The sequence below is a fragment of the Furipterus horrens genome, unplaced genomic scaffold, assembly GCF_987537825.1.
Source record: "Furipterus horrens unplaced genomic scaffold, mFurHor1.1.pri manual_scaffold_1, whole genome shotgun sequence".
Classification (NCBI taxonomy): Eukaryota; Metazoa; Chordata; class Mammalia; order Chiroptera; family Furipteridae; genus Furipterus; species Furipterus horrens.
Genome location: NW_028327171.1, coordinates 116,297,280 through 116,320,513, shown reverse-complemented (window position 1 = coordinate 116,320,513; position 23,234 = coordinate 116,297,280). Strand labels below are relative to the sequence as shown.

At 53.4% G+C, this 23,234-nt stretch overlaps 1 protein-coding gene across 15 annotated transcripts in view; it reads right to left on the bottom strand.

The window, feature by feature from the left end:
- BIN1 (bridging integrator 1) overlaps positions 1 to 23,234 on the bottom strand; it is a 56,881-nt gene that overhangs the window by 7,234 nt on the left and 26,413 nt on the right. For 3 of the 15 annotated variants that reach the window (XM_090279042.1, XM_090279058.1, XM_090279063.1), the window contains exons 2-12: positions 18,397 to 18,483; positions 14,131 to 14,185; positions 13,818 to 13,912; positions 13,509 to 13,604; positions 12,319 to 12,426; positions 11,381 to 11,473; positions 7,661 to 7,746; positions 7,415 to 7,490; positions 5,982 to 6,064; positions 4,573 to 4,617; positions 2,851 to 2,998 (exon numbers count right to left, since the gene is read on the bottom strand). In XM_090279042.1, coding sequence (XP_090135168.1) covers positions 2,851 to 2,998; positions 4,573 to 4,617; positions 5,982 to 6,064; positions 7,415 to 7,490; positions 7,661 to 7,746; positions 11,381 to 11,473; positions 12,319 to 12,426; positions 13,509 to 13,604; positions 13,818 to 13,912; positions 14,131 to 14,185; positions 18,397 to 18,483 — 972 coding nt within the window. Of the gene's footprint in view, positions 1 to 1,302; positions 1,432 to 2,850; positions 2,999 to 4,572; positions 4,618 to 5,981; positions 6,065 to 7,414; positions 7,491 to 7,660; positions 7,747 to 11,380; positions 11,474 to 12,318; positions 12,427 to 13,508; positions 13,605 to 13,817; positions 13,913 to 14,130; positions 14,186 to 18,396; positions 18,484 to 23,234 lie in introns of all 15 variants that reach the window. The other 12 variants (XM_090279010.1, XM_090279014.1, XM_090279053.1 and 9 more) reach the window with 10 other exon arrangements.

Here is a 23,234-nt window from a genome sequence, read left to right as displayed (position 1 = left end):
ATTCCCACCAGGCAGACACCCAGTTCCCTGCAGTGAACAGAGGGGCAGCGAGGGCGGTGTGCAGTGAAAGTGGAGATGGACTCGCTCAGGACAAGCGCCCTGGCTGCAGGTCAGACCCGCAGGCTCGCCTGTTACATGGACACAACTCCTTCACAGAAGGTGGCTGAAAACTGAACAAGGTCATACAGGTAAGTACTGGCACCACTCCCTGGTCAGGGCTCACTAGTGCTCAGGTCACCTGGGCAGAGGCACGCTCCAGCTTTGAGCACCCCAGCAGCACGCTGCCCTGGAGGTCTGACCACCTATTTATTCCAGTGCTCCAGGAGCACCCCTGGGCCAGCCTCAGCCACCTTCTATGACAGGGTGGGGCTCCCACACCTCCTGGGCCCCTGAACCAGGGCATCGCCCTGCACCCCCCTAGCAACCCCTTACTGAAAGTTCCTATTTCTGACCCAAAGTCTTCCCTGGGGGCTGGCTAGAAGCCCACTCACCCCAAGGCTGCTCTTAGCAGAGACCACTGTCCTCAGACCCCATCCACCTCTCCCTCTACACTCATGCCTTCTGGCTCTGGTCCTCACCTGCAGACCTCTGAGCTTGTACTAAGGAGTCAGACCCCAGAGGTCCCCAGGCAGGGCAACCCCACAGCAGCAGCCCAACACAGGCCCACCACAGCTCAGAATTAGTAGCCCACACAAGAGACCATGCCTCACATGGAAAGGGCCTGGTGCGGAGGCCTAGAAACCAGGCTTGAGCAGTTAGCACACTATGTGAAGCCCGCTCCAGTGCTATCACAGCAACCTTCTCTGCTTGATCCTCCTTTAGTCCATCTTTGAATGGGTATTATGTGCCTCCTTGGGGGCATTTATAAGCACACTGAACTCCAGAAGTTCCTGAGCCCATCTCTCACCCCTCCTGCCCTATGCACATGCCACTGCTTCAGCTTGTTGCCACCTGGCAAATGACACCTGCTCCAGGAAGCCTTCCCTGACCAGCCCAGGTCCGCCATGCTCCCCACCCCTTTCAGCCATAGCACTGATGGAACCATGAGGCATGGCTGAGATGACCACCTCTGCTAGGACTGTTCACTTATGTCCCACATATGGCCACAGTACATGCTCAGAAGTGGATGAGGGATGATGGACGAAAGGATGAAGGAATGAGTGAGAGGGAGGCTCAGGGCCAGGCTCTGGCCAGATTCCTGGCTCTTGAGGCAGAGGCATAGGGTGTGGAATGGAGGGAAAGCCATGCACACCCCAAGAGAGCAAGAGGAGAGGGAGCTGGGCCGCAGCAGCCGCAGCTGACCTGGGAGGGGGTGGTCACGCTGATCTCAGGGACAAATGTGTCATCAAACAGGCTGAGGATCTGCTCCTGCTTGACCTCCTTTGACGGGGTGTGTTTAGGAGGCGGAGGGACTGGTGGGCCTTTCCGGAGCTGTGGTTCGACAGTGGGTGAGGGGCCGCACAGGGGGGCACAGCCGAGCATGGAGGTCAGGTGGGAAAGGGTGGGGGGAGACAGACAGAGACAAAGCCATGGTTAGTCACATCCCAGGCCATGGCCCCACCCAAGCAACTGAGAAAGATGAAGCAAGAAGAGTCACTGCTCCCCAAGACAGACACCAGGACCATGACCACCCCCACCCAAGGCAGAAGGTCCAAAAACACTGTGCAGAGAGAAAGAAAAGGGAAGAAGGTCCAAAAACACTGTGCAGAGAGAAAGAAAAGGGCAGGGAATGAAGGGAGGAGGGAAGGAGGTGAAAGAAGAGGAGAGAAGAAGGGAATGGCCACAGAAGGGCTCACCACCTGGTGAGAAGGCTGAGAAACGAACAGCAACTGAGAAGTAGCCAGTGCCCAGCCTTCTCTCAGGCCTCCACTCTCCTGGACACCTGGGCTCTCTCCACATCATGTGGGAGGAGCTCCAGCTTGGCCTCTGCTATCACCTGTGGAGGCCAGCACAGAGCTGGGACCCCGGGGAAACCTAAGGAAGACTGTCACACACTGGCCCACCTGGGGGGCCTCAGGCAAGTCACACAACACCTCAGAGCCTAGGCTTCCTCATTTGTCAAGCTGGGCTGATAGCATCACAGGGTGATCATTAGGATTCAATTAATGAAAATATGGAAAGTGTTGGCACAGTGTCCAGCCCAAACTAAGCGCTACTTAAATGTGGATTCTCATCACTATTAACATCTTTGTCCTTGTCAGCTACTGAATGGGATGATGGCATAATCTGAACAGAGATGGTACAGCCTAACATGGCTCAGCGAGGTCTGCCCACGGACGCTGCACCTCTTTCCTCCCCTTCCAGCTTCTGGGGATGCTGCAGAAACTTGAAGAAACCTGGTGGGGGCAGGGGCCAGGGGCCAGGCTTCTCCAAGAGGGGCCAGACCAGAAGCCCAGGCCTTTCCCCTTACCCACCTCACATAACCCTTTCAAGGCCCTTTCTCTCACTGTCCCACTAAAGGTTCTGCATGGCCCCATGCAGCAAAGAGAAGGTGAGGACAGGGGAGGCAGCTGCCTCCAAGGACCTATGTCTCAATTGGAAAGATGGAGGAAGTCAAGCCACCCAATATCCAGGGAGGGAATTGGAGAGGGGGGCACTGCACTGGGGCAGGGGGGACACTGAGGAGGAAAGAAATAGTCACAGATGCCCCTGCAAGGGTCAGGGCCATTCAGGTAAGCCTGGGAAAGTCAGGGCCCAAGGGAGAACAAGATCAGGCTCAGCCCCCTTAAGGCAAAGCCTCTGGCTCCAAACCTGCCCAGTCCTGGGAAGGAAATACAGAACTAGGAAAGAGGGGATAACAGCAAAGCAGGAAAAAGAGCAAGGAGGGAAGAAGACAGGCCAATGAGATACCTGAGATGGGGATTTGGGGAGGGCAGCCCCAGGGGTGGCTGCACTGGCTGGCTCGGGATCATGGTTGACTCTGATCTCAGGGGTGGCAGCTGGGGAACCATCCGGTGGAGGCGAAGGGCTCTTGTTCCCTTTTGCAAGGGCGTTGTCACTGTGGAGGCAAAACAAGAGGGAGCCCAGTGGAGGGAGGTCTCAGTGTCTGAGAGGAAATGTGCAAATCCACAGGTGCGTGTGCACATGCAGATGCCTTTGGGTCCATGTGCATGAAAACACGTGTGTGTATGAGCATGTACAGCAGTCTGTGAAACTGAGTATAACGTGTATCCACACAGACTCACTGGGAAAATGTGTTGTCCTCATGTGCAAAACTGCATATCTGTGTGCTTGAGAACTGGTGAAAATGAGACTGCGCAGCACATGGGCAGATCTGAGTTGGAGACCTGTGTTCCACAGGGGACGGGGCAGGTCCCCAGGAGCCTGCACCAGAGGCAGCCCAGCAGCCCCAAGGCCCACATTAGGCTAGCCCCATGGAGGGCCCAAGCTCCCCAGCAGGAGAAAGCTGAATTTCCTAGAGGCAAAGTAAGTCTCAGCCCACACACCACACAGCAGCTGTGCAGGCTGAGCCCCCAACCTCAGCCTGACCCCATCCCCACCAGAATGCCAAGCACAGCCTGGCTCCCATCCACACCATGCTCTCAGCCACGCCATGCCAGCACTGTCTCTGCACCTCTGCCCCCACGGGCCACATCCCTTCCAGGAAAACATGGGAGACCACCCAGAAGCCATGGCAGGAGGGTAAACAGAGGGCAGTGCCTACTGCAGAGCAGCTGGGATGATAGGGTGAGGTCTCTAAGCCAGATTGTTCAGTACAGAAAACCAGGCAACTGTGTGCATAAACCTACACTTGTATGCAAAGGGGGCAGAAAATAAACACCTATGTTTATACTCACATAAACTCTAGGACAGTGCTGACCAAGACTAGCCACAAGCCATAGGTGGTATTTACATTTATACTTAAATTAAGTAAAACTAAAAATTCAGCTCCTCAGTCACACCAGCCACATTCCAAATGCTGGCCATCCACATGAAGCAAGTGGCCACTGTGCTGGACAGTGTAGTAACCAAGTCACGTGGGTCGGGGAATCTAGACAGCAGAACAGATGTGTGAGACATTGATGGTACTGCCCCACCTTTACTGAACTTGCATTTCATGGGATGTATTTGCCTCCTTGAAGAATATACATGGGGAGACGTGGGTATCAGGGGACTAAATGGTAATGAAAAAAAAAATGCAATAAAGATTAAATCAAATAAATAAATAAAATTGTTTTTTAAAAAAAGAATATACATAAAGATAGCACACAGGCACACACCCCTTCAGAACCACCACTGCACTACACAGCCCTCCCTGCATCACTCAGGCCTCCTTCCAGTCCACCTGCTAATGTTCACGGTCCAGCTGTAGCTGGCACATATGGGTCTGCAAGGGCCAGTGCTAAATTGAGCCCAGGCTGTCTGCTTGCCATTCCCCTCACGACCCCTCTGACTGTCCCACAGCCACACATGACACCACACAGCCCTGACCCTATGGGCAGCACTACACACAGGAAGGCAGGTTGGGGGTTAGTGGCACCCTCAGAGAAGGGCATGAGGCGCATGCACAGGGGCCACCAGCCAGGATGCTGGCCTGGGGCGTCCCCACAATGCAGCACTCACTGCCGGTACCTGTTCTTCTTTCTGCGTAGTCGGGAAAACAGTTTAGTTTTCTTTCTGTGGGGACGGACATGACGTGGAGGCCTTCATTTGGGGGAAATGTGGGATGTGGGGCTGGCTTGTCCCCATCCCTCATCAGCAACCCCTAACAAAAGGGTTGGGTAAAGAAGCAACATCTCCCCTAACACCCAGGGCCTTGAAGAGGGCCCAACCCTGCCCTCGGGCCACCATCATCCAGTCCTGAGGCCACTGACCTGGGCATGCTGCCAGGTGCCCTGGAGTGGTGCTGACAAAACAAGCAGAGAGGGAGTTGCCCCGAACAGCCTGGCAAACTACTGGGGTCCAGCCCATGGGAGCTTCGGGCCCAGAGTACCAGGAAGGAATGGGGAGGCAAGCAGGCCTCCTTTGGTATAAGGAAGGCTCACAAGCCTCCACATCCTTCACTTTTTCCTCAGAATGACCAGCCCCTTTGCCACAGAATGGCTGTCTGAGGGTATGACTGCCCAGGATGACCACCACCTACCCCTGCTCTCCCACCCAACCTGGACACTCCCACAGTGACCTCAGTTGGGCCATGCAGTGCAGCACAAGGGGAGGCAGGTCTTCCCTCCAGTAACCTGGGAAATCACCTTTGGCCTTTATTCCACCCCACTCCACCCCAGAACTCTGTAGCCTAGGGCACTCTCTGGGCCCCTCTGACTGACACACATATTTTATTTTCAGGGGAGAAGAGGGCAATGATATTAATTGAATACCTCCTTAGTCCTAGGTAATATCCCAATCACCCCAAGAAGCAGACACAATCACCCTATTTTATAGATGAGGAAAGTGAGGTTCCCTGTGCTCTCCACACTGTGCTACAATGACCAGAAAGGAAGGAAAATCCCAGACTCGTTATTATTTCCCATGAGCCACAGACAAAGGGGAAGACCTTTCATCTCCTTCCCCATGCTTGCCCATCAGGAAACAGGTGTCTCCACACAGGCAGAGAGGCAGGAGGGGGCCAAGGCTGGGCTAAGGACAGAAACAAGGATACCTTTGCGGGTGTGCAAAATGCCACAATCCTGGGAATTTGGGCTTCCTGGGAGCACAAGAGAGGAAAGGTGGTGCTGTCCCTGATCTAAGAGAACTACTCACTTTCCAGAAGGCTCCCCACCTGTGAATCAGTTAGTTCCTCCTTACCCTCTCCCAAACCTACACAGGTACCGTAGGGGTTCCTGCTCCACCGGAGCAAGGCTCAGGTGCCATGCACAGTGCTAAGGAGTGCTCCTCTCCTGATGGGGGACAGAGGGAACGGCAGTGGCCTCACCTGCTCCCCTGAGCACAGGAAGGCCAAACCCGTGGGACCACAAGAAGAAGCCCTTCCTGAGCAAGCAACAGAAACCCACCCCAAGCCCCGCCTCTCAGCGGCCACCACACACCTGGGCTGAGCCGTGACTGTGAAGGTGCTGCTCCCGTGCTGCTTCTCCAGGCTCACCAGCACATCCTGGAGGTTCTGGTTGAGCTGCAGAAGGGACAGCGACCAGTTAGGGGGCCTCTGGAGCCATAGGACAGCCCCACTCTCCCCAATACCATCCCACTCCTCCCTTATTAACCCCTTCCTGTCCCCACCTGAAACAAGTTCCTCTTTCCTCGCAGTGGAAGCTGGGAACCAGCACACCAAACCCAGGAACCCAAGGGAAGCATGAGAGATGGTGGGCTGCTCTGCTAATAGTTACTGTTTCTAGGGACCATCTTTCCTTTTCTTTCCACTTGTAAGGATATTCTTAAATTCCACATAGAGGCTATATTACTTTAAAATTTTTTAAAACTATTTTTGCAAACTGTTGATCCTACTTGTTAAGGCCATTTTGCCAAGATGCTTCCAGATCACACTACAACTGCCAGATTCCACCAAATGCACAGGCAAGAGAAGAGGTTTATCTCATGCACATAGTGAGTCTCATTACTGATAATATTTCCCTCTCTGTTTTGGCTACTAGGAAGTTCAAAGATTAATTTTCCTCCTATTTTATATAAATATTTTCTTCCCCAAATCACCTGTCTCTGCTTGTTTTTTTAAATTTTCCTAGGCCATCTGAAGTGTCTGATGGGAAAAGGAAAAGAAGGAAGGAAAGGGACAGTCTAAAAGGCAGGAAGTCATCCTCAGGGTGGTGACTCAGGAAAGGATCCAAGCTTGCTTTTCCACCTCCTGCCCTGGTCCTGGAATCCAGCACCATCACTTCATTCCTCTGGGCCCAGGAGACAGCATGAGATCCACCCATTTGCACAGAGGGAGGATACTGCCAAGACTGAGTTTCTCCAACTCAGCTTTGCAGTTTAACTGCCAGTTAAATTAAAATGAAAATAACACAACATAGAAATTTAAGCTAATCAGATACTTTCTTATAGATTCTGGCAGATAAAGCAGATGTGTTTCAATGTCTTAAGACACACGAAAGAACATTAAAAATCGAGAAAATCCTAGTAATTTATTTACTATTTGCCTACAAATTGGGAAGCCACCAGCATTTTCTGACACTGAGCTCCCTGGGCCAAAGTTCTCTGAGAACACATTTACAGTGTAAGTGGGGCTGGCTCTGTTCAGGCAGGAAGAGTAGGGCTGGGAGCAGGATAGAGGCTGAGGCTGGATTTTCCAGCTCTGCTGACAGCCTCCCCTGCACACCCAGCAGCTCGGACTGGTGGGACACTTTGAGGGCGGGGGCTAGAGGGAGCGCTGTCGTTACTAGTGTGTACAGAACCTCAGCAGGGAAAAGGGAGCTCACCAGCCCCTTCTATTCCTCTGCCCATGGCCCCGGGCAGGGTGGAGCAAGGCCCAGAGGCCCTGAGGCCCATAGGAGTCACCAAGGCCTACCTTACTCATCTCCTTATGGAAGTTTTCCTCCAGGCCTGCAATGCTCTGAAACGTGTTGACATAGAAACCTACACGGCTGCAGGGGGGAAGGGAAGCAGACAAAATGAACATGCAGGTCAGGGTGGGCAACCCTCACCAGAGACACAGCCCTAAGAGGGCATAGGGCACTACAGACAGACATTCAAAACAGAGTAATGCAGCCTTAGGAAGGAGGCTGCAGCTCAGGTACCACCTCCCGGCCCTCACCTGTTCCACAGGGATGGCAGCTCCTCCTGCAGGTCCACATTCATCTCCTCAAACACCTTCTGGGCTTTGATGAGCTCCTCCTCTGCCTGAGGGGCAGGACCAGTCATTCCTTCTGCTGGGCCCCTGTCCCAGCCAGGCTAGGCCAGGCCAGGCAAACTCCCCAAGACCTGCCCCCCAACTTCCTACCTAATGGGCTCAGAACAGGGCTATGGGCTAGACAAAGATGGAACTGGATGTGGATACCTGGGCAGACCAACCCTTGTGGCCCCTGGGTACTTTGCGGTCAGACCTTCAGGGGCTGCTCCAGGAAGGGGTGGGCAGAGCAAAAGGGAGAACCTCTCTCTCTGGCCCAGGTAAATCAGGAGGGAGGTGAGGGATGAGTACAACACAATGGGGCCTGAGGAGTTGGGGCATAGGAAAGATGAAGAGGCAGACACAGACCCACCATGTGAACCCCTCTGAGACTAGGTGTTAGCCTGCTGACCAGCTCTCTGGGCCTTGCTGTCCCCTCCAGAGTATTCCTTTCCTCCTGTCTCAAAGCTGCCTCCAGCCTATATTTCACCCACTTGGGACAGTTTTTCCTGCCTTCCTTCCACCCTCTACCATTCTCTCTTCTGTCACCTGTCCACATTAGATGGAGGGAAAGGCCAGGGGAATATGGAGTTGGGCATCTGGGCAGGGTGCCTGAACCCACTTGCAAGGCCTTCCTCCTCCCCAGGCGAGCTCTGCACTCTCCAGCTGCTTAAATCTGCCAAGTAGTGGTGCTAGGCCCCATCACAGAGCCAAGAATGGAGAGAAATGCAGTAGCAGGGTTCCCCTCTAAAGGTGGAAGGCCAGGCACGGGTGGGGGTGAGTCATGAGACCCCACCCCAAAAGGGGCTCTGCTAGCTCATTCTGGAGCAGACTGATGGAAACAGTGACTCAGGAGGGTGACTTGGATTCAGGGTTTGAGTCATGGCCCAAGAACGTGGCAGGCCCCACCCAAGAGAAAACTTCCCGCCAGCAGCCTCAAATTCTCAGGCCTCTGACCAAGGCAGCCAACTGGCCTGAATGCCAAAGTGCCACAAAGCACAAGCTTTCACCAAGCCCACCATGCTGGCCCACCCAGCATCAGGCACCAGGATCAGCCCAAGCCAGCCTTGTCTCCACTGTGCCCAGGGCTGAGCCTGGTGACTTGGGGGAGGGGATAGAGGAGAGAAGGGCCACCATTTCTCCAGACTACAACTACCTTCAGTTGTTGGAACTAGCTAGAGTAAGCATGAGCTCCTTGCCTAAGTTTTTAAAATGTAATTTAAAAATTAAAGATAGAATAAGAAAAAAAGAAAAAAGAAAAAGAAATGTCTCTCTAAACATGCATGCCTCAGCTGCTCTGGGATGGATCAGATCTGATTTGAGTACCCTGGGGGCTACTAATGACAGTTTGTAAAAGCTACAAAGTGAGTGACTGCCACATATCTGGCTGTGAGCACCTCTCACTGTCATGCATGCTTCCCACCCAACAACCAGGAGTCTGACTCCGGTCCCATGTCCCCCAGGAGCCCACCTCGACCATCGCAGCTCCTGTGCCCTCAGAGACCACCTCTCACTATGGATTCAGCCTCCACCCCACAACGCTGGTCCTAACTCCCCAATAAAAAATCGTGACCACGATGGCAGTGGCACAGCATCTCCTCACCGTGTGCCGAGCACTGTTCCCACATTCCAGCAATACTGCAAGAGCAGGGTGGCTCCATTTTAGAGTTCCTGGAGGTCAGGGCCTAAGTCTTTTATTCCCTTTGAGTGATATTTTCATGTCCTAGATCTCTGAGAAGAACTGGGTGGCAGGGAGTATAGGAGAGCTGTCATTGTAGGGGAGGCCTTGTGGCCCTGGTGGCTCTGCTACATGCTTATAAATGGACATGGACAGCAGAGCCAAAATTGGCCGGCTCACTATGCACCAGGCCACTAGAGTCCTGCAGGCAAGTTTTGGGGGACTATGGTAAATGTGAAGAACAGCTCAAAACTAACCCAGGGGACACCTGGAGCTGGTCAGCTGGAGAGATCACACTCCCACAAGGTTGTACTGTTTCCCCAAAGTCAAGTCAGCCACCAAGGCAGCTCCAGGTCCCAAGTACCCAGGTCACATCCAGCCAGCTGCCCATGGAAACCCAGCCAGGCATGAGGCAGGGTGGGAGTAGGAGGATATGCTCAAAGAAAAATTGAATCCAAATGGGAAAGCAAATTTGGCTGAAAGTCAAAACATCTGGAGTCCAACATCCAAAAATGACATCATGTGCTTTAGTCTCCCCTGCCGCTCCCCAAGCATTGGTGTGGGGCCCTCCTAAGCAGGATCCCCAACCACACCCATCCCAGGAGCCTAAAAGCAGCCACAGGCCCCACCCCGGGCCCCACAGGCTCTCAGGGGTACTCCTACTCAACAAAAATGTTCACCTGGCCTTCTGCCAAAGTTGCTTTAAGAAAATTATGCAGAAACCCTGTCTCTAGGTCAGTGGCCCTATTTCCTCTCCAGCCAGAGTCCAGAGCTCTAAAAAGGGCCCACTCTTGCCCCTCACTCCTCCTGCACCTCCTGTAGCAGTGGAGACAGAGGCCTATCGAAGACTCCCTAGGCCATCTCCCTCAGACCCTGGAGATCCTGGGTTACCCTACCCTCAAAAAATCAGCCCATAGTTTTGATCTAAAAGAAATTAGGCAGCAGATCAGGTAAAAATTGGGCCACAAGCCCATGCTGGCTCAAAGCTCTCCACATCATCAGCATTCAATACATGTGGGTTGAAGATGATGAAATCAGAAGGGATTCCCCCCAAAATGGGGCAACTGCCTAGAGAAAAACCCAACCTTCTGGGTTGAGCCTGTTGCCTGTCCCCATCCCAAAACCATGAAGGGGTACTAGAAGGTCGGTTTCACTGAACAGAAAGCCATCAGGCAACTTCTCTCAGGGCACTGTGTCCAACAGCCCCTGGCAATATCAAGCCCAATGCAAGAGCAGGGGCTGAGAAGAATGAACCATTGCCAGAGCAGTAGGATCACTTAGGAATTTGTACCAAGAACCTCCTCCAGGACCAATGGTGCACCCTGCCCTCCATGAAACTCCCAAAGCACCAACCCCAGGTCTCAGCATATGGGCCTGACTTAAGAGCTCTCCCAGTGCCCCCTCCAGGAGGCTCACAGGTCCCAAGGGTTGCCATGAGTCTGGCTACCTTTTGCAGGACCACTCACATGGAGCCCAGGGCCAGTGAGCTAGAAAAATGGCCCTTTTGTCACGTGAGCCCCAAATTAGGTACTAAGTGCCTCAAAGACCCTGGGCAGGAGATTTTGCCGCTCTGCAGTTTGTCTCCTCAGTAAATTCAGAATCACATCATAGCTCTTTTGAGGCTTGAAGGACAACACATGTCAGGATAGGAGCCCTGAGAGAGGACAAAGTGTTCCAAAGCTTTCATGGGCTTTTGGACACTAAAATTTCAGACTCAGAACTACCAGAGACCCTGGTGCTGAGCAACAGACCCAAGTCCACCCCAGACAACCAGACCCCCCAGCCTCCATCCCCTCTGGTGTTTGACCTCAGGTCTCAATCAGAGCTCTGCTGGCACAAGTATATGAAACCAGCCCTGTCTCCCAATCCGGGAAGAGGGCTGAGCACTTCCCAGCCAGGCAGGGCAGCACAAGGACAGGACAATAGACCAGAAGGTTGCCAGAACTCGCAAGGTTAGAAGCCAGTGTCACCTGATTTCGGAGTAGGTTAGTTTGAGCTACAAGATGAGCCTGCAGTTTGCCTTGGCACCACTGGGGGGCGGCTTTCTCAAGCAGCGAGACAGGCTGGTAGGGGAAGGGGAAGTCAAGGCAAAGGAGAGGGGGAAAACGAGGGAAATGGGGAGAGAAACAGAGACACAGATATTAAACACCCAGTCCAAATGTCCCAAACATGATAAAAGACAAGCTGGCTGCCCCTCCAGGGATCCAGCCCCACTTAGCAGGCTGAGAGAATTAAGGGAAGTCCCCCAGCATGGCACAGAAGGGGGTGAAATCCAACTACAAAGCAAAATGTGAGAATTGTTAGCAGATGCAGAGGGGCTCAGCAAGCACGATCCTGCTTTGGGGTAGGGTGGATGGGGTGAGGAGGGGGACTCATCCTCAGGGCTCTGTGGAGAATGTGGCCAGCCCAAGTCCTGTGCTCCCCCACTTACACATACTCTTACACCTCCAACCCCCACCCACTCCGCCCCAACCCAACTGCCTTGCTTGTTCCAAGGGAGACAGGGTCACATCAGATCCTGTGACAGAATTCCACCCAGAACACATCAGGCCAGGCAGAGCCTTCCCAGTGAACCCCAAGCCTGCTCTCCTCTAGAATGTGGCCTCAGAGTGAGTGGAGAGGCCAGGGGCCAGGGCAGGCACCAGAGAATGAGCTAAAGGTGGGCCCTCACCCAGGGGACCACAGGACTTTCCAGTCACCCACCCAGCTCTGGGACCTGGTACTAGTCACAGGTGGAAACCCATCCATAAAGGGGCTTGAGCATTCTCACCCCCATGGGAGTGTTAGAGCCAGGGTGCAAAGGGGCAGGTGGGTACAGTCCAAGAGGGTGGCTGCCCAGAGCCTGCACACACCCCCATCTGCCACTTTGTCTCCCTGAACACTGCCTTGGCCCCTCTCCAGCCCCTACCTTGGCAATTTTGACTTCATCCTTCTTTTTGGCTGTTTGGAGGGACTCGTAGTGGTGCCGGGCACTGTCATAGTCCACCAGCTTCCGCCCTCGCTTGGCAATGCGTGACTGGGAGACAAATAGAGGGGGAGAGGGCTGAACAGGGCCTGGCAAAGGGCCTGCTGTCATGCTGACCCAGTTGGACCCAGTGAAATGGGGACCGGAGTGAAGCAGAGGACTCACGCAGCAGACCTCAGGCTCAGTAAGAGCATTTAACGCATGCTTGAGATACCATTACTCAAATATTTCAGTTGCCAAAGAGTTCACTTCTTTGAAGAAATCTGTGTCCTCTGTCATCCTTTCTTATATAGAAGTGAAACCATTTCTTTGTAAATATTAATCCATTTGTCAGCACCAACCAGCCGGTACTGTGCTGGAGGAGCCTCTTCCCTAGCCTGGCCATCAGGTCCTCAAACGTGCCTTCTGGATCCCAGGTTTCTCTTCTCTAGGGCTATTACCATCAGCCTCCCTTCCACACTCCCCACAACACACTTTGGGAACCTGAGACATCCGCAATGGGGGGGGGCTGAGGGGGCCAGCATGGAGCATGACTGCCAGTGGATCAGATCCAGCATCACCTGGGCTCCAGATGCCTCTTCTTTCATGGCTAAAGCACCCAGGTCCCATTGGCCTCGTTGGAGACGCTGGCACACTGACAATTCACAGCACATACCCAGGCCCAGCAGAGGCAACTGTCTTTTTGAATATACACAATCACACAAATACATCCAGATAACAAGTATGCACAAGTATGTATACATTCCCCTCCAAGCACACAGAGCCTAACACAAGGCAACTTTAGGCACAAATGCCGAGGCCAGACATCCCCTTAGTACATCTTATACAACCCAGACTCCACAGTGACTCGGCCACACATGTAAAGATACCATGTGGTCAGTTCCGCTAGTCCACAGACCCAGGGGTACAGGGCCCAAAGATGCCAGTTCAGAAAGGTCCAAGTCTGGGGCTGGTGGACTAGCCTCAGCAGGTGCAGCCTTGGAGGGATGAGGTACCCAGTGAAGGGGATGCATGCCTTCAGGAAAGAGCCACTGCAGTGCCTGAGGCAGCCCTGAACTGTCTCCACCCCTGGCCCCTATCTCCCTCCTCAGCTTCCCTGTTATAAGCTGCCAGCTCCACAGGCAGTTTCTCACCTTGATGTCAGGGAACTGGCCAAGGTATGTGTCCATGGTCAGCAGTGCCTGGTCCACCAGCTTCTGGTGGTAATCCATCCAGAGCAGGTCATTGTTCTGAAGAGGCAAGAGCATGTGAGTACACCACCGGGGCTGCCAGCCACCCCAGCCCGCAGCTCTTGCCTCCCAGGGACCTGGGGATCAGCTCTTGCCCCATCATTTCAAGGGTCAGTGGCTCCTGAAAACCTAAGTTTCTTCATCTGTAAAATGGGCTGGCAGCTGAGACCAGTAGGGCCTTGTGGGAGGGCCAACCCACCTGCCCCTGCTCACCTCAGTGATCTTGTTCGCTTCATCCCTGCCAGGCCAGTCAGGCTCATACACCTCCTGCAGACACTCATTCAGCTTCCTGGAGGCCTCATGCATGGCTGTGGGGCAGAAGGGCCATGTTGCAGCTAGGGTCATGGGGATCTGGGGTAGGGGTCCCCCCAGGGGCCAAGGAGGTATGTGGGCATCCACAATAGTCCTTGTCCCTTCCTCACAGACCTGACACCCTTCTAGCTCTTTGTGCATCAGCTTCACATGGGGAAGGTCCCTTCCTGCATCCTCTGAAGTCTGGCCCACCCAGGCCAGGTCTGCACCTTACCTTTCACTGAGGCCAGGTAGGTCCGAAGATCCTTCTGCAGCCGGGTGCCCTCATTCTGCAAAGAGAAAGATGAGAACAAGGTACCTGGGGGTACACCCTGAACCCCACCCTCTACTTCCTGCACTCCCACATAGACTAATTAATAAAGGCTGTCCTCATTAGGACATTAAGAGAACTAGAGAAGAGAGACATGTGAACACCTCCAAGATGGGGCCTGGCACCAGTTCAACTGAGAGCACAGAAGCCATCACCTTTTTGGCCACAAACATGTACTGAGTAGCCACTGTGTTCTTGGTACCATCCCTGCTACAGGAGCCATGTGCTTGAAGGGACATTCATCCCGAGTTTGTCAGCACCTGTCTGTCTCTTCCAGGCACTATTTTCAGCCCTGTAAGGAAGTTAGGAAAACAGAGACCCCCTCCACCCTGGACAAGACACTGGGGACATGGCTGAATGACATACATACGGCATGGCACACATGTATGATGGAACTGGCATGCAACAGGCCTGCCCTCAGACAACAACAGAATGGGTGACAAATGAGCACAGAAACATGGGCAAGTGTCAGGGAGCAGAGGCACTTTGTTCCTAAAGTTTAGGTGGTGCCTAAGACCAACGGGCTCCCACTGCATCGTGCCAGGGATGGAGGATGGCCCGCTGGAAAGGGCTGGCCTAAACAGGGTGCACAGAAGTGTAGGGGTCATGTCCAAGACTCTCAGGACACTGGCCTAGCTGTAAGGGCAGTTGCAGGAGGTAAGAGGGAGTGGGTCAGGTAGGGAAGCTACCATCATGCTGGACCTGATCCACTGGGGGTCACACTTCCAAACACAGTTTCTCCTCCTGCCAAACCCCCATCATCTCACTTCCTTCCCCACCAAACACCAGCATGTGTGTACACTGCACCCTAAGGAAATGGTCACCCATGGAGTGGGGTGCTGCATTTGCCCGGATGCCAGGCTGCTTCAGGGCCCCTTGTACCTCCCAGACAGGGCCACACTATGAGCAGGCATGCAGGACAGAGATGTGCAAGGGGATACCCAGAGTCTGCCACCCACATGCAACTGCAGCTGGACCCCTAGGCCAGCTTTGAGGTCCATCTCCAGTGTCAGACACAACCCTTCCCCATCAAGCTGCTCACTTTCAAAACCACTTCTTCAATCCTCTGGAGCTGCCTACAGCTCCAATATACTCCTTGCAGACAGCTGGGGCAATTATCAGACTCTGGCCCCCTTGGCCTGTTCTCTGGGCTCCAGAGTCTGGAAGGGCGCCATAGCCCAGGACCAAAACCTACTGTAGCTCTATGGTGGTAGCTCAGCCAGCACCCTATATCTCCACTATACCTCCCTCCAAAGGGTGTTCCCCACTATCCCTGACATCAGCCCCCACAAGTCACCTGAAGACTAAGCCCCATTTTTCCAGTGGGTCTGAGGGGCAGGTGCATGCCCTCCTGCATGAAGCTCCTCTGGCTCCAGCTGACCTTTGCCACTATGCATCAATGCCAGTGGGTCTTCCCTCCCAGACTAGGATGCATACTTGGAGCAGAGCCTGGGTGGTTCAAGAAGAATAAACAGACAGCAAGTAAGAGTCCTTGGGTATAGGCTATAGTTGGCCCCTTAGAGAAGAGTTTGGCCCACCTGCAGGGGCCTGGATGGTTTCCAGGACTGCCTGAGCTGGGTTTACAGCACTCAGGGGGAGAGGAAGGATAAGAGGCCTCTAGGATTTCTCAGTGCAAGAACAGAGGACAGGGGTGCTGTGACTAGTATTGAGTGACCCCCACAGGGGTTATGATAACAAGATACAGCAAGGTGACCTATACCCTCTCCTAGCACTTACTTCCACAGGAAGGACTAGGAATTTGCTTCCCTGAAGACCATATCCCCTGCCATCCCAGCCCCTGATTGGTTCTGGGCTATCTGTGCTCGGTTTTCAAGAACAGGAAGATGCTCATCTTCAAGGCTCCCCATGCTCGATCTTTGCCTCACCTTTCATAGGGTCGTCCCAGCCCTACAGGCTGGCAAGGCTAAGCCCAGTTCAGCTCCCTGAATTCACTCCCTCCAGAATAGGGACCCTCACATCTTTGTAAATCCTGATACCCACCCCCAGGCCCCAGTCACCCCCACACACCAATCAAATCCAGAATAATATGGCCACCTAAACCCCCAAGGGAGGTTACTCCAAGTCTCAAATGAGAACGAAATTCACCCCCTTCTGCTACCACCCTTGGCCCCTGAAAAGCCAGCTACCCTACTCAACATAACATGAGAGTGGAAAGAGTGCCAGTTAAAGTGATCACTCCATGTCCATAGCCAGAGGCCCACTGGCACTGGCCACCTTTAGCCCTGGCCTCACTGCCCACCCCCGTCCAAGGACCAGTGAGTGACTCCTTGCCAGGAGCCAGGGGCCCAGAGGTAAAGACTCTGGGAAATGAATGCAGAGAGCAACCCTCTGGTCAGAGTAGTGGGACCAGGCCACAGGACACGTCAGCTTCCAGACTGCACTTCCTCACCTTCTACCAGATAGCCCCTCCTACTCAGGGCAGCGAGCACCGTCACCCAGCCCAGGCTGCAACTCAGGTTGCCCTATTTCTTTCCAGGCAGCCAGCTGCCTTCAGTACTGGCTTCAGCTCCAGAGCAGAAGCCTGAGAATGAACAGATCTGGATTTAAACTCCTGAGCCCCCACACTGACTGTGTGGCCTTGGAAGAGCTCCTGAATCTCTCTGAGCCTCAAGTGCCTCATCTGTAAAATAAAGAGAATATTAGCATCCAACTCAAGGATGCAAGGCTCATGTCTGTAAAACACATCACAGTACCTGGTCCACAGTAGGTACTCTAGTAACAGCAATGCCTAAAAGACTGTCAGAGAAGCATCCCCCAACTGATAAGGACAGATGAATAGGGGACTTGTCCCAAGGGCTTACAGGAGACAGAATCAAAAGAAAAACTTCAATTTCTTGTTCAACCATCTATTTCGCAGTTGAGAAAACTGAGGTCCAGTGAGCAGGTGCTCACCCAGGGCCACAGAGAAAGTCTCTGCCATGGTGCCTACTGGGGCCCTGAAACACCCCCTATGGCTGGTCTGTGGGACAAGCAGCCATGGGGGCGTCTACCCTCGCTCTGGGAGTCTCCCAGCATGCTCCCTGGCCCTCTCTCAGCATGTTCGCCAGTCCCTGGTCAGTGGGCTGTCAGAATTCTCAAAAAATAAGGACCCTTTTTCTGGGGTCCATTCCAGCTATAGAGATGTTGGTGGGTGCCCATCTGGCCCCTTTCCTAGCAGAGCTCAGACCCTGCCCTCACTTCCCATGCCAACTCCCATTCCTATCTCGTCTTTTGGCCTCCATCTCCATCTGGTACTCACTGGGGCAAAGGTGCAGAAGCCAGTCATGGCCCAGCTCTCTCCTTTCCTACTGCCCTGGCCCTTCCCAGGGAAGGGAGAGTCACCAGGGTCCCCTCACTGCCCTTCTACTGTCTCAGACACAGCTGTGGCTTATTCTAGACTCTATGGGGGAGTGGTTTCAGGGACAACCCAATCAGAGTATCCAGAGCCCTTCAATCAGAAAGTCATCCCTTGTATCTAAACACTGCCCCCAGACTGCAACGTGATTAAGCCCTTCTGTAACTGGCCACTGGCCTACAAAGGAACCTCATAAGGAAGCCCTTAAAGTCCCTTGCAATCTTTGAAAGTAGACAAATATGGGTCTGAAATCACTCCAACACTTGGATGGCCTTGGGAAAATTACCTAAATTCTCTGAACATTGAGTCTTTCATTGATAGAAAGGAAACATGATACTGGTTGCCTTATACAGTTGTTGGGATGTATCTACAAGCCATCTACAAATGGCCTGGCTTAAAGCCTTCCACATAGCCAGGCACGGTCGATGCTCAGCAGGAACCCAAATCAAATCCAGTCTGTTCTTCTCCCAGATGATCCTTTCCTTATAAGCCTCTATAGCTCCCAGTTGACTTGACATTCAAGGTTTTCTAGAGTCTGGCCACAATTTATTGTCTGCTTTCACCCAACTCCCAACCACCTCCACCACCCTTTCTATGTCTCACCAAGGACCTGAAGTATACCCCTGTCCTTCCTCTTGCCCATGATCCATGCGCAGTACCGATGCTCCCTCCTCCGGGAAGTCTTCTGTGACCTTCCAGCCCACACTGATCCCCTTCTCCAAGCTCCCCTACTCCACAAATTCAGTCTTCCACTGTTTCCACCTGGCAGCCACAGTCCCATTTTCACAAGCTCCCTAAGGCCAAGGGCTACCCACACTCACGAGCTGCTTGTTGAAATTCTGGACACATTGTTCAAACTGCTCATCCTTTGTTTCATCTGCCTTCCCCAGCTTCTGGAGGACCTGCAGAAGCACAGAGAGAACAAAAGAGTGTTACCTTGAGAAAAAGACTGGCCAAACCAAGCCTTTCCCACCTCACCCTGGGTCTGGGAGGCCACAGCCAATATCACCAGCCCAGGGTGCTGGGACCATCGGAATGTCTCATGGTGGCTATGATCCCCAAGAACAGGACTGAGTCCATGAGTCTTGAGACCTCCCTACCCTTTCTCCTGGGCTTGCCCATCAGCCAAGAGGAGGAACATAGGACAGACCTGCTGTAGTAACTGAAACAAGGGAGGAGGGTACTTCAAAAACAGTGTGAGGAATCAGGTGCCCCTCCTTGATGACCTCACACTGCACACTGGGGTGCTTCACCCCAACCCGTCAGCTGAAAAGTGAGCTGAACATCAGGGGCAGTCCCACCTCCCCGCATGGCTCCATGTCCTGGGCCCAAGGCTCCTGAATCCCAGAGGGAGAAGCAGAGCAATCCCTGAGCCGGGGGTGAGGAGGCAGCCAGGGGTAGCCAGGGGATAGGCTCTGTGTCACTAGTATTCAGCTCCCAACCTGACTCAACTTTCATATAGGACCCACTCTAGCCACTTTGCTTCCTTCTCCACAGCCCAGCAGCCTATGCTGGGCAAGCACACCCTACCCCACCCCCGCACAGCCATAGCCACATGCTGGAGAGGAGGTAGAGGGCAGACATGGGTAAAGGAAGAGAGAGAGTAAGAGAGAGATATATACCCAAGAGCAGGAAAGGAGCCGGAGGGGGAGCCCTGACCGGAAAGGCTGGGCCATCAGGTTGTCCCAGATTCCCCACTCTGGGGTTCTGTTCCCTCCAATCCCAGCAGGGAGTCGACAGGGGCATGGCGGGGGGGCAGAGAAAGGGAGAGAGGTAAAGAGAGGCACAAAATAGAAGCAAAGAGGGGTGAGAGCCATGGAAGGAAAGAAAGATGAAAGATGGAGGTTCAGAAAGGGGATGCTAGACAGAGATAGAAGTGGGGTTTGCAGGGAGAGGAAAGCAGAGAAAAAGATAGAGAAAGAGACTGCCATCTACAGCCCAGGGCAGCATCTCCACTGAGCAGCAGAAAACAACATTGAGATGTTCAGTAGAGGCAGTGGCCAAAACCCAACAAGAATGAGAGGGAAACACGTGGCAGTGAGGGTGGTAGGCAGAGAAAAAAAGCTGGGACAGGGCAAGGATGAGTATCCAATGCTGCTGGACCCTGCGGGACCAACGGAGCCAGTCCAGCAGCTGTCTGAGGCCAGCAGGTCCTCACCATTCTCCCCTCAGCTATGTTCTCCCCTCGAAGACCCTGAACAGGGACACACTGCCTGGAGCACCAGCGTTGCTCACCCAAGACTCAGACTTGGGTCCTGGATCGAGGGGCGCCCAGTTCCTGAAGAGACCACAGATGCTTCCCCCCTGATTGGCCCAGGAGGGCCTGTGCTTCCCTCCTGCTCCTGTCTGGCTGGTCTAGGAGCCACAGCAGGCTAATCAGCACTCAGGTTCTCTTCTCATCATGTAGTACATTTGACCATCTTTCGCAAAGCAACTGCTTTGGGGCAGCAGAGATCAACCAGATACAGGTCCAGCCCCAAGAGAAAGGGAGGTACATGGGCCTATAGGAGTCCATGGTAGAGATATCTAGCCTGGACAGTCAAGGAGGACTTCCAGGGGAAGTAGCAGTTCAAATGGAGGGAGAGCTTATAGCAAACGCAAGGAGACTAGAAAGGTGAGGTACAGTACCAAGGAATTTCTAACCATTCAAGGCAACCTGAGGTCACAGAGGATAGTGAGAGACAGTGTGAGTGGCAGGAGAGGCAGGGGTAGGCACTTGAGAGCGGCCCATGAACAATTCTGTGCTACATGGTCAGGACACAATCAATTGGGCAAGTGTAGCTGGATACCAAGCAGACACTAAGGTAAGAAGAGAAAAGCAAAACAAGCTACTATCATACCCACGGGCCACCATTTCCCATGGCAGTCCCTGCCATCTGGTCCTGTAGGAACACAGTGGAGCTGTGGAAGTACCTGAACTTAGATAATTCTATTCCAAAGAGAAACGGACCCATGGGTAGGAAAGAATGTCCAGAAATCAGTGGGGCCACTGAGTAAGCCAAAGGTTCCCAGGGAGCAGGATCAGGGCCTGGCTAGCCCTCAATCCTGGAGGACCAGGGAGGTAGCCCTGTCCACTCCTGCTTCTCCTCCCTGATGAGATACCCAATCAGCAAAAATCTACACCTGCCATCTGGACTCCCAATGTACACATAGATAGGCACCCTGGCCCCATTCCCAGACACAGCTGTGTGCTCCACCCAGATGGCCAAAGCCACCAGGGAGAACTTTAGGACTTAAGAAAGGCCAGCTACAGTGAGACCAAGTTAGGCAGTGAAAAGACCCTTGAGAAAAGTGACTCTTTCTGTCTATCTCATCCTCAAGTGCCTCATCTGGAAAATAAACAGAACATTAGTACTCACTTTAAGGCTCACAACTGTAAAACATATCTCTGTACCTGGCCCACAGCACATACTCAAATAACAGCAAGGCCCTCAAAGGCCTGCACACAACTGGGACCTGATAACAACTAGCCCTTACGCAGGTCCAGACTGATGGCATCTCAAGATGTTAGACAGAAGTCAGATGCACACACTGTTCACGTATGCACGGGCATGCATGTACACATGGCAAACTCCTGTTCATCCTTCAAAACCTGGCTCTGGTAATACCTCTTCTGTGAAGCTGCCCCTGCCCTCTTCCTTTCCCATGACATTTTGTAGTCCTTATGTCCTGGGAACTATTCTCCTCATTGCTGTGCAATAGTGCCTGAGTGTCTGCCGCCGGCCCTGCCCCAGCCACATGAACAGCCTGAGGTCCAGTTCTCTGTCCCCTGCTCCTACACAGGGCTGGGCACAGGGCAGATACAGCATGTTCTTGGTGGCCACTGGCTAATCTGAGCCATGGGCTTTGAGGACAGAACATCCCATCTCTCAACTTCAGTCTCCTCTTATACAGTCACCTCTCATTGTCATTTAGAAAACACTTGTCATGAGAGGCAGCCATCAGAACTACGATTAGAATTAGCATCCATGTCAATCCGAAGTCTAGTCTTGGGTAACGCAAGCTGATTCTAGTGGGCCCCAGCCCTGAAGAAGCAGTGTGGAGGGTGTGACCAGCTCTGAGGCTCTGGGTGACCTCAAGCTAACTGCTTAACCTCTCCACACCTCAGTGCCACGCCTCTGACATGGGAGTAACACCTGTAACCACAACATGACTGAGGCTCAGGAAAGTGCTCAGTAAATGCATGCTGGTTCTGGCTTCATTTAATCTTCACTTAAACCTCCCCTCATTTGATAGATGAGGGAAGAAGAGCACATGGCCTGGGCCCCTGTCCTCAAAGCTTCCAGTGTGGCAACTAGAAGAAAAACAATCTGAGCATCACCTGCCTCAGGGCAGGGACCAGGACACAATTCAGTCCATAAAACTCCACAGCCTCAATAGCTACCTGCTTCCTATTTCCCACCTTCCATAACTAGGACTGCTGTCACATCAGCAGCCACTGGGTGCTCAGATTACAACCATCTCCTTCTTGCCACCTAAAAGCTGCTCAAATGTTCCCATCTCCATGGAGAGGACCCAAGGCTGCTGTCTCCAGTCCCCATCAGTCCTTCACCTAGGACACACACACAGACCCTCTACCTGCTTAGAGGGAAGCTGTGGCCAAGGCCTCAGGCCATGGGGACACAGGTGCTCTATCCATTGGACACATGGTTTAGCGGGGCTTCCCTGTGTCAAACTCACGGACAGACCACTGAATGCACCAGGGGGACTCTGGGTGTCCAGGAGGGGCCTGGCCACAAGGGGCTCAGAGAATGCAGGATGACTGAGCTGGGTTTTGAAGGATAAGCAGAAATTAGGTGAGGAGGAGGGCCTGATGGAAGACCATCAGGATTCTCACTCTGTCCAGGGTAATGTATTGGGGGAGCCCCAGACACTCCTGTGCCACACATCTCCTTTTGTAATAAGCAAAGGGAGCCTTTTGATGGTAGGACAGAGGACAGACACACAGGCCCCACCACACTTGGTGTTAGACGAGGAGGAGCAAGCAGGGACGTGTTCAGTAGGGCAGCTGCCAGCAGTGCACCGCAGTTCCTCTCGCCACATCTTCAGCTCAGCCAGATCGGAGTGGATCTGAAGTGCCTCAGAAGTGACAATCCAGCTCAGGTCAGCGCAGAGGCAGGAGCGCCCTCTGACAGCATCCACAGGTCAGCCTCTCTGAACCTGGGCTGTGAACAGGGCCAACAGCTCCACCCTGGGGGAAGGAGGGAGGCTCACAGACACAGATGAATGCTCCTTGGTGCCCGGGTTCAGCAGGAGCTCCCAGTGGTCAGGGTGCTATCGAGGAAAGAGGTGCTCTTTCCCCAGCCTCTCAGCTGTGGCCTCGCAACTCAGAGCATGGACAGAGGCCTGCCAAGCCCTCTCCTGTCCTTCCTGCCAGTAAACAGCCCAGGAGACGAGCAAACCCACAACAAACATGTGCCTCTGCACAGCTGTGCTGCACGACCACCAAACCCACAGAGACAGAAAGCCCTCCGGCGCCAGTCTTATCTGAACTAAGAGGAGTTCATCACTTACTGCCCACTGAACTTGGAACTTTACAGACACCGGGTGCTTCCTCCTCACAGGTTAAGTGTCTTCACCTCCATGAACAGATGGCTGATGAGCACAGATAAATCAGGACACCAAGTCTAAGGTCTTATAGCTAGGACTGAAC